This window comes from Octopus sinensis, linkage group LG26 (assembly GCF_006345805.1).
Source record: "Octopus sinensis linkage group LG26, ASM634580v1, whole genome shotgun sequence".
Classification (NCBI taxonomy): Eukaryota; Metazoa; Mollusca; class Cephalopoda; order Octopoda; family Octopodidae; genus Octopus; species Octopus sinensis.
Window position 1 is genome coordinate 11,026,337 of NC_043022.1, and position 11,169 is coordinate 11,037,505.

General features: G+C 38.4%; 1 protein-coding gene across 2 annotated transcripts in view; it reads right to left on the reverse strand.

Moving 5' to 3' along the window:
* Window positions 1-5,489, reverse strand: part of LOC115224670 (cilia- and flagella-associated protein 74-like) — a 129,343-nt gene extending 123,854 nt beyond the window's left edge. For both annotated transcript variants that reach the window (XR_005003893.1, XM_029795528.2), the window contains exons 1-3: window positions 5,160-5,489; window positions 4,092-4,229; window positions 2,974-3,075 (exon numbers count right to left, since the gene is read on the reverse strand). Coding sequence is in view for 1 of the 2 variants with exons in the window: in XM_029795528.2 (XP_029651388.1) it covers window positions 2,974-3,075; window positions 4,092-4,229; window positions 5,160-5,461 (542 nt within the window). In the remaining variant the exon portion in view is untranslated. The remainder of the gene's footprint in view (window positions 1-2,973; window positions 3,076-4,091; window positions 4,230-5,159) is intronic.
* Between the last annotated feature and the right edge of the window lie 5,680 nt (window positions 5,490-11,169).

Consider the following 11,169-nt stretch of genomic DNA (forward strand, 5'->3'; position numbering starts at 1 on the left):
AGTGTAAATAAAAGTTACTATTTCCCATAATTTGGGGCATCTAATTGTATTCTGTGTCCTACTTCTTTCTTTCAAGGTTCAGTTGACCTTTTATTTTCTGTTGTCCAGACTGTAGTTCGCTTCTGGTTATTGTCTTCTACAGTGTTTATCATTTGAGATCTCTTTCCTCCCTATATGGTTCATTAACTCAGAAGGATTTCTGTCTCTATAAATATTAGTTAGAGTATAACTAATGTTCATTCTGATGCAGACATACAATATTAAAGCTTGGTGAATATTTCTAACTTAATTTCATTGTGTGGGTGGTAGACATTAAAAGAACTCTTTCCTTCCAGTTGACATTTTAATCCTGTAATATAGGAGTGGGAGAATCACTTGCCTGCAGACAAGATTTTATTTACAGTCAAATTTTAAACTGTCTGCTGACAAAGTCTGCAGAAACCTATATATATATATATATATATATATATATATATATATGACTGAAATAGTAAGTTAATATGATTCACACAATTATAAATTTGTGAAATTGAAGATAAATTTCTTTTCCATAGAAATGCTTCTCCATGAGTTCTTACACATTTGAAATTCACCCCAGTACTAAAAAGCTTCCCCAATCCTGCTCTGATGTGTCTGATAATAAGGAAAGTAGTAGCAAAGACCACTTAGATCAAGTTTGAAGATAATAGTTTATTAATTTCACCCCAAAACAGCAAACTGAGTTGACAGGATTTAACACACTTGCTAAAGAACAAATATATATACTTCATAAACAATGCTGTGCTGTGTTATTCCTTCTTTTCACTTTACACACATTTAAAAACTGTGACACACATAACTGGCTGAAATGACAGATGGGAGTCTAATTCCACCTATTCTGCGATTAAAAATCTGGCAACCAGCAAGATCATAAATAGTTCACCCTCCAACTCTGTTAGTGTTCTACTTAAACTTTTGTATGTTGACAACTGCAGGAAAGAGATAAATAGGATGGAGATTTCAGAGGGCAACTATTATGAAGAGAGGACCGGATATAGTGTGCAGAGCAGGACATGGTCCCAAGACACCAGGGGAGATGAGAAGAGAAGAGACAAGTGGCTAGAAGTGCATGAGTGGAGGTGGCTCAAGATCAGCCAGCTTCAAAGATTAGAAGCCATTATTATAGTAGTAGAAAAGGTTGGGAGAATAAATAGCATGCATGTAGGCCCCAAATTAGGGCATGTTAACGAGTGATTTTACACCAATCAGTCAAGTAGCTTGTCTCTGGAAACAAGCAAGGAAGTCTGTTTCTGTAGCTGAAGTAGCATCCCAGAAATGGAAGAAATATTCCATTGTGGGCTTCACTTGAGCTTTGTAGAGAACCAACAACTGTTGGGGGCTGATGAAATTTGTGGAACTGTAGAGAATGACATGTGGTCTTAGATATATTTAGAATGTACTTTATCCATGAGAGACTTTTGGCAATAGTGAGGCCTAATGTCTGGAGCAACTGTGAGGGCTCTGACTGAGTGCCGCTCATGTTTAAGTGGGGTGTGATGCAATGATGTTTTCTTGATATGAGTAGTGATTGTGTATGTTGTGTTTTGGTGTTAAAATAGAAAAATTTGACATGGTCCTTTTAGAAGATGTTTTTAAGGTTTCCTTTCATGGAATTTATTTGTGCAGGTTTGGTATGTGGTTCTTAAGCTGTGTCTGGATGATGCATGGTTTGAGGAAGGTTTAGGTAGAATGAAGGGTTGTATCACCTGTCTCATAGGGCAACTATTATCTGCCACATTCAGATGGTGCTTTTTACATGTCACCGGCACGGGTGTCTTAACTACAATTTCCATTTGAATTTTTATTTTAACGTTGACGTTCTCGACTCAACAGGTCTCCTCAAGAACAGCGGGTCAATCTACGATCCAAGGTTAGCACAGCAGGCCGTCATGCGAGCCATGAACTCGCTTAGAATATATATAGATATGAATATTCATATTGTTGAATATGACGGCAAGCTTTTGTCTATGAAATTTCACTCATAAGATATTAGTCAACTCAGGGCCATGCTAAAAAATACATCATGACCAAGATGTTGCGCAGTTGGTCTGAAATTGGAACTATACAGTTGCACAGCAAACTTCTTAACTGCACAACAATGATGATGATAGAGTAAAAGAAAGAGTTTTGTCAACAGACACCACAGTGATGCAATCTGACAGGAATCAGACATCCAAAATATGGGAAATGGGTGGATCCCCTAGGTAGAAAGTTTCAATAGAATATTCATATCTATATATATTCTAAGTGAGTTCATGGCTCGCATGACGGCCTGCTGTGCTAACCTTGGATCGTAGATTGACCCGCTGTTCTTGAGGAGACCTGTTGAGTCGAGAACGTCAACGTTAAAATAAAAATTCAAATGGAAATTGTAGTTAAGACACCCGTGCCGGTGACATGTAAAAAGCACCATCTGAATGTGGCAGATACTAGCGCCGCCTGACTGGCGTCCGTGTCGGTGATATGTAAAAGCACCGACTGATCGTGGGCATTTGCCAGCCTGCTCTGGCCCCTGTGCCAGTGGCACGTAAAAAACATCCACTACACTCACGGAGTGGTTGGCTTTAGGAAGGGCATCCGGCTGTAGAAACACTGCCAAATCAGACTGGAGCCTGGTGCAGCCTCCATGGCTAACAAGACCCCGGTCAAACCGTCCAACCTGTGCTCGCATGGAAAATGGATGTATGATGATGATGATGATTCTACAAATTTTTGCAGTTTCCATCTCCCAGAGGCTACATTGAAAGACATTTGGTCAAAGTACAGCACAAGCAGGAGATCAAACTTGGAACCCCATGGTTGTGAGGTGAACTTCATAAACCATATGACCATGTTTATGCCTATATAACCTTACTGTGCAGCATGTTGACAAAATACCAAACTTTACTATAACAAAGAATACACTTGGTTTTGTGGAAAAAAAAAAGGACTTACATATTTTCGTTGCTAGCCTCAGCCTTTTCTAACTCAAGGCGGGCCTCTTCTTCTTCCTCATTTAAAATGAAAATTCTTTCCTGGCATTGCTTAAACTCCTCCCTAAAAATGAGTTTAAACATTACAATGATGATGATGATAATGATGAGAGGAAGGAGAGTATCAATAAAGATATCTTATTAAAGTATAAGACTGATTTTGTTTGTTTTTGAAGAGAATTATTATTAACTTATCTATTACTGGTTCTTATTTTTTGCCAGAATGAAAGCTTCTGTGTAGAAATCTCACCAACAAGCTTATAGATTAAATGTAGAGTTAAAATAACCAAGTGAACACAGCAGTGAGATCAAATCCACAGTGGTCATTTACCTCATTGTCTCTTTGCTGTAATATGTTCTTTTCATTCGGTCTCAATTCATGTAATCTTGAGGAAATATGTACCAGTACATGTAAGATGTTAATATCTTATCAAAGAGGAAGATTTGTTTTTTAACTCCTTACTGCTATAGAAACTAAACTCAGGAATTTGTTCTATCAGCTCTTGTGGTTTATGTCAAAGGATTAATTTTTACTATGTCAGATAGTCATGATAAACTTTTGTCACATTAACTGTAGCCATGTGTACTTTTATCTTAGATTTTTTTTCCTAAAATAACAGACATCATATATTTTTTTTCCTTGGCTATCTTGCTTTTTCTTAAGTTATTTTTAACTTGTTCAAATCATAGATTTACACATGTTTCTTTTTTCAGCAAAAGTGCTTTTTCTCATGTTATAAAGTTTTCACATGGCATTCTTCTTTCTCACTTTTAATCTTTTATTTGAAGTTTTCTAAAACAAAATTTATTTTCCTCATCTTCTTAATTTAAAAAATAATTACAAATTTAAAGAAATCTAGTAAAATAATTAACTTTGTCGTTATTAAACAAGTGCTTTGAACTTTTTATATAAGATTTTGATGGCGTTTGAATACAAACATATTCAATAGGGTAGGTAGATAGATCTATGTGAAAGAACTTGAAGCAACCTCAGACAGGCTGCTTTTAAAAGAGTTAAAAGCAAAATTACTGGTACCAAAATTACTGGATAAAAATTCATTTGATAAAAAAAGGATTTACCATAACTGATCGAGGTTGATCTGAGATCTCTCTAAGTTATTGTCTAGAAGGCGGAGATAGCGTTGTAGTTCAAGATAATTGTGAAGATTCAGCTGGAATTCTGGACTTTTGTCCTTTTCATTATCCTCTTCAATACTTCTATAAAACAAATAAAGCACTTATTAAAAATCCAATAATTAAAGTTAACCTCTTATTCTTTTACTGGTTTCAGTTGTTGGAATGTAGCTATGGTAGGGTACATATGATCAGGTAAAAATCTTCAAAGTTTTTAGTCAATTATGAATCTCATTACTTATTTCAGTCTGCTACTTATTATATTGGCTTTTATTTATTAAATAGCTAAGTTACATTTGGTGTAAATGGATGAAATGCAATGCACCATTTTATTCTGGTACATACAAATACACATTTACATACACACACACATGATGGTGAAAGAGTGTGGGTTAGTGGTTAGGGTGTTAAAATTACAATCTTAAGGGAGGGGGTTAGGTTCTGTGACTAAGTGACAAGTTGTGTTCTTGAGAAAGGTAGTTAATTTCACATTGCTCCAGTTTACTCAGCTGAAATTTGTAGAGTCTTCTCTCTTACAGCTGCCATCTTCTGGAAGTTCTGCCAGATTAAGAGTAGGAGAACTGAGTGGGTGTCTTTGCTCATGACTATATAGGCACCTAAAACAATTAGTGAAAGCATGGTACATGCTTTCACTGACTGGTACTTTCTACAGTTTCTTTCTACCAAAATTTATAACCCAAGGCTAAGGGAGAAGACACTTGGCCCAACGTGATAATCAATAAAACCATGGAAGAATGTAGGTGTGAAGTGAACCTCTTAACTTCTTTATCACATGGCTATAGCTATGTCTATACTAAGTTTTCATATATTTTATTGATTTTCTTCTTTTTAGTAAATTAAATCACTTGTGAAGGTCAGGCTTAAAATGGAGAAATGAGAGAGAGAGAGAGAGAGAGAGAGAAAGAGAGAGAGAAAGAGAGAGAGAGTGATAGAGAGATGAACTCCTTTTTTAACAGAAAAGCTTTGTAACAGAAGAATTATTCATGAACTTACATGTGGCTAGCACCGGAAGACAGAGATAAAGTTTCATCATCAGACTCAGGGCCCCACTGTCCAACATCAAGAAATGCCTTTTCTTTCACATCTTGTGGGTCCCTTGATGCATGCTCAATACCTTCTTTTGTGTACTCCACTTCATTAGGAACATCTGTGTATTCTCCTTCATTGAGAGTATCTGTGTGTGCTACTTCATTTGGAACATCAGGCACCAAAACTTCAATTTGTTGCAGAGGTTCTTCTTCTGGTACCTCATTCTTTTCATTCCATTCTTCATCCAAGTTATCCACTTTGTCCATAATGTATTTCCTGTCTTACTGTTTTCAACAAAAAATTATATCAAAACATTAATAAACATCAAAGAAAAAGTGACTTAGTTTAAACTCTTATGATACCAAACTGCTTGAAACTGTCCCTAGTTCTATGAATGAAAACTGTCTATTTTTAATTGCTACTATTTAAATTAAATCATTCCATAATGATCTTGTGTAAGAAATTTTTGTTAAGTTATGTCTCAGACATTGATTAATAATAAAGAAAGCTAATTGTTAAGACCCTCTTGATTTATTATGATTTTCAAAATCCAGTAAAACAAGTAGTGTAGCATATTAGAAAGGGTTAACTTGAGCAAAAAATATAACTACTTGTTAATTGTAATATGAAAACTAAATATGAACACTCACAAGTTATATATACATGCAAATACATTGCATATGTTCAACATCTATCAGTCACCCCTTGCTGTATCCTCAATACATTCATTTGTGTACACTACTTCACTGTATAGTGACTGTATAGACTCTTATTTATAAATTATTTATAAGAAGCATATACACATTGGGGATAGGAATATGAAAATCTCATCTACACATGTGTAAACATTCACAAATTATATACACATATACAGACATACATTGGTAAAATGGAGTCATTCAAACTACAAGAAATAGCAATAAAATATCCTTAATCCTCCTCCTTCATCATCATCATAATCATTTAACCCATGCCATACTTGCATGGGTTGGATGGTTCAACATGAACAGACAAACCAGAGGGCTGCATTGAGCTCCAATGTCTGCTTTGGCATGGTTTCTACAGCTGGATGCCTTTCAAATGCAAACCATTTCACAGAGTGTACTGAGTATTTTTTTTTATTTTTGGTGGCACCAGTGGTGGTAAAGTCATCAAGTAACTCACAAGATAAGAGTCAGATACTGAAGGATAAGAAAAGACAGAGGGAAGAGCAAGCATCTTGCCGAAGAAATGAATACATGGTTTGCCCATTCGGAGAGAGATGTGAGGTTAGAGTACAAGGTGAATATAAAAGACAGAAGAACAGAAAACTTGGATGGGAAGGTAAGTGTGCTGGAGTGACTAGTGTAACAGATGATTAGAGATAGGGAACGATTTGGACACAAAGAATATCAGTCCAGCAGAGGGGAAGTGAAGGAAGGAAATAGGGTACTGAAAAAAATATTGGAGGAGTTAGTTACACACAAATATATATATAAATATATATATGCATGCATGCGTGTGTGTGTGTGTGTGTGTGTATGTGTGTGTGTGTGTGTTCTTCTTCATCTCCTCTTCTATTCCATTTGTTTCTATAACTAGTTGACCCTGAATGTTCAAGATGTAAAGTGGTTGCTGTAAGGAAAGGAGTCCAACCATAGAAACCATACCAAAGCAGAAACTAGAGCTTGGTGCAGTCTTATGACATGCCAGCCACTGTTAAATTGTCCAACTCATGCCAGCATGGATATATGTATGTATGTATATATTAAAAAAAATATAAAAATTTATAAATATAAATTAAAAATTTTAAATTTAAATAATTTAAATTTTATATTTTATATATTTTGTATATTATATTAATTATATTTATTTTTATGTATTGGTTTATGTTTTTCACTGTTTGATTTGCCTAATAGTGGTTTTATCTCTAATATAATTTATATATATATATATATATATATATATATATATATATATATCCAACTCATGCCAGCATGGATATATATATATATCCACTGTTGCAAGACAGTGTGTGAGAGAGAATTGTGATGTAGGAGAGAAATGTGTCCACGTGGATGATAGTTCACTTGCACTAAACGAGGCTGCAAAGAGAGAGGTTTGGAGACGCCACTATGAAAGGTTGCTCAATAAAGAAAATTGGGAGAAAGAGAGTCTGCTGAATGTCGACCCAACAGAGGGACCAGCTATCCGAGTTGACAGTACCTTGGTAGATAAAGCAATTAAGAGTATGAAGACAGGGAAAGCCCCCCCTCCCATCAGGAATCACTGCAGAGATGCTCAAAATATCTGGTAGTGTCAGCTATAGCCTAGTCACCTGTATAGTTAACCAGGTGATACATGAAGGAGTCATACCCAATTTCAGGCAGAGGTAGGGGTACACCAAAATTCAGTCCTCAGCCCCCTCCTATTTATCATAGTCCTCCAGGCAATAACAGAGGAATTCAAGACAGGATGCTCCTGGAAGTTCCTCTATGCTGACGACCTAGCTTTAATTGCTGAGTCATTATCAGAACTAGAGGAGAAGTTTCAGGTGTGGAAACAAGGATTAGAATCGAAGGGCCTTAGAGTCAACCTAGCTAAAACTAAAGTCCTAATAAGTAGAAAGGCAGGCAAACCACAAATCCCTTCAGGTAGATGGCCCTGCTCGATCTGTAGAGAAGGTGTAGGTCGAAACTCAATAAGATGTACCCAGTGTAAGCTATGGACACATAAGAGGTGCAGCAATATCAAAGGAAGGCTAACTGGTAAGACAGTTTTTGTATGTGGCAGATGCTCAGGAGCAATAAATACTGAAAATGTGCAGAGAACAACTTCCGCCACATTCCAGGGAGAAAAACTAGAAGTAGTTGATAGCTTCCATTACCTAGGTGACCAAGTCAGTAGTAGGACGGGGTGGTGGTATGGGCCTGAAACTGTAGCTGCTAGAATAAGAATAGCCTGGGCAAAGTTCAGAGAGCTTTTACCTCTGCTGGTGACAAAGGGCCTCTTGCTCAGAGTAAAAGGTGGACTGTATGACACATGTGTACGAACAGCCATGCTACACGGCAGTGAAACATGGGCTGTGACTGCTAAGGACATGTGTAAGCTCACAAGGAATGAAGCCAGTATACTCCAATGGATGTGTAATGTCAGTGTGCATACTCGACAGTGTAAGTACCTTGAGAGAAAAGTTGGACCTAAGAAGCATTAGATGTGGTGTGCAAGAGAGACGACTGCGCTGGTATGGTGATGTGGCGAGAATGGATGAGGATAGCTGTGAAAAAGTGCCACACCCTAGCAGTTGAGGGAATCTGTGGAAGAGGTAGACCAAGGAAGACCTAGGATGAGGTGGTGAAACATGACCTTCGAACATTAGGCCTCACAGAGGCAATGACTAGTGACTGAGACCTTTGTAAATATGCTGTGCTTGAGAAAACCGGGCAAGCCAAGTGAGACCATAACCTCGTGGCCTATGCCAGGGGTGTAACTAGCCCACTTATGCGTACCTTTCCTTCACTGGACACTAAACTCTGCTTGTGAAGACCTGTTGAGGCAAGTGAAATCGAAATCAAATTCAATGACTGGCATCCATGTTGGTGGAGCGCTAAGAGCACCATCCAAGCGTGATCATTGCCAGAGCAGCTGACTGGCTTCCATGCTGGTGGCACATAAAAAGCACCATTTGAGCGTGGTCGTTATCAGTGTCGCCTTACTGGCAATTGTGCTGGTGGAACGTGAAAAACCATTTGAGTGAGGTCATTACCAGTGCCGCTGGACTGGCTCCTGTGCAGGTGGCATGTATATAACACCATTGCCAGTACTGGCTGATTGGCCCTTGAGCCGGTGGCATGTAAAAGCACCCACTACACTCTTGGAGTGGTTGGTGTTAGGAAGGGCATCGAGTTGTAGAAACTCTGCCAGATCAGCTTGGAGCCTGGTGCAGCCATCTGGTTTGCCAGTCCTCAGTCAAATTGTCCAAACCATGCTAGCATGGAAGGCAGATGTTAAACGATGATGATGATGATATATATATATATATATATATATATATATATATATATATATATATATAGATAGATAGATATATATATACATACATACATATACAGACATACATACATACATATACATACATATACAAACATATAAATAAATGAAAGAATGGAGTCGAACGACGATTTAACAAAATTCCTTTATTCTCAACATATGTTTCGAAGACTGCATATTCTCAATTCCGAAGGAATAAAGGGTGCATTATGCCACCTTCTCATCAGGAAAAACAAGGAACTTATGTCAGCATCATGGCGAACAAAAACTTTTAGATGACTGCCCACACGGAGTCCATAGTGATAATGAGTGTTTCTTTAAAATATTCCGTTATAAGCAGTGACGTCAAAATTGGTTGGATGGAGAAGATTCTAAAGAGTTCAAGAGTTCAAAAATGGTTGGAATGGGAAAGTTCTAAGAATAGGAGGGTGACAGAGTGCAAGTCGTATGTATGGTGATGCGTTGTTGTTTGCTTTTGCTAATGAGATTGAGTGCCTATGTGTGTGTATGTATATAACTGCATTCATGTCTATGTGTGTGTATGTGTGTGTGTGTGGGGGATAAATGTCAAATACATCTAGTGGTGAAGTGACAGTTTTGTGTCTGTGTGTTTGATGGTGCTTATGATAGAGAGAGGGAGAGAGAGAGAGAGGGGGAGAGGTAGAGAGACTAAGGTAAAACATACCCTAACGAGTTTGGTAGTAGCTCTTCATGTAACTGAGTATAAAAAAAATATTCTATGGCGTTGTTGTAGAAGTAGAACCACATTATTAAATTCAAGGAGGTTATCTATATTATTCATCATTCATATGAGTGGAAGGTGTGCTTCCTCCAGTGCATGCACCTATAGGATTTTTCTACCATTGTGTTTACTAAAGGGAATTTAGCGAAAAGTATATAGAAAAGTTCGGAATTACAGACGGCACAATATTTTCTGCCCTTATCAAAAGGAAAGGATACAGACAATATGGACCATTCCAGCTTGAAAGTTATATTGTTGTCCTTAAGACGCCAAACTAATTTACTTAGTCCTGTACTTTGTTGTTTTCTCTTATCTCGGAAAGTTGAATAATGATTGGAAATCCTATGGGATAATTTAGAAGTAGTTGCCCCAACACAGAAGACACCAGTACCAGAAGAAACTTTACACTGGTAAATGGAACTGCAAAGGAAGGTTTGACTTGATTTGTTTTCCGAAAGGTAAAGTTCTTATCCAGTAATTCCAAAATTAGAAATTCCATTTTGCTTATGGCCTCTCCTGCACTACTGTGTCCACAGCAGCACCTTCACGTGGTACCCCCTGTTCTCACTGAGCCTGCTGTGTGGCGCAACCGGGTGCTTGGCGGTATAACCAGGTGGGCAGACTGGGCTTGTTAGCCTTGGTTGGCAGCCAGTCTAGGAGAAGGAAAACTCTGACTCCAAACCCTCGCTCCGCTGCCTTGCGGATGCTCTTGGGAGAGGGAAAGGCTATGGGAGTAAACCCAGACAGAAGATCCGGAGTAGAGCCCCGAAGGCGGTAGGGTGTCGAATCTCGACCCTTTTCCGGCAACTCCTGCAGCCAACCAGACTCCAAACGTACTGCACTGCATTCCTTTGGATTATGTCTGGGGGGCCGAGAGGGAGATTCTGGTGTCTGGGCAGCCCAGTGTCTTCGTTCCTACCGCCCAGGCTTGCGCCATGGAGAAACTACTCCATCGATGGAACAAGCTGAGATGGCAGTTACGAGTTTTAAGCCAGGGTGAATTGGCGGAATCTCGGGCGCTACGGGCCGTCTCTAACGGTGGGAGGACAACTGCAGCAACACCCCACATGTACCCATCGATGTTCGTGTGCAGCAACTGTACCAGGGACTGCCACTCTAGAATTAGACTGTTCAGTCACAGCAGACGCTGCTCATCATCAAAGTAGGCCCCACCCTTATCGCGACCCATTGTCTATCAAGACA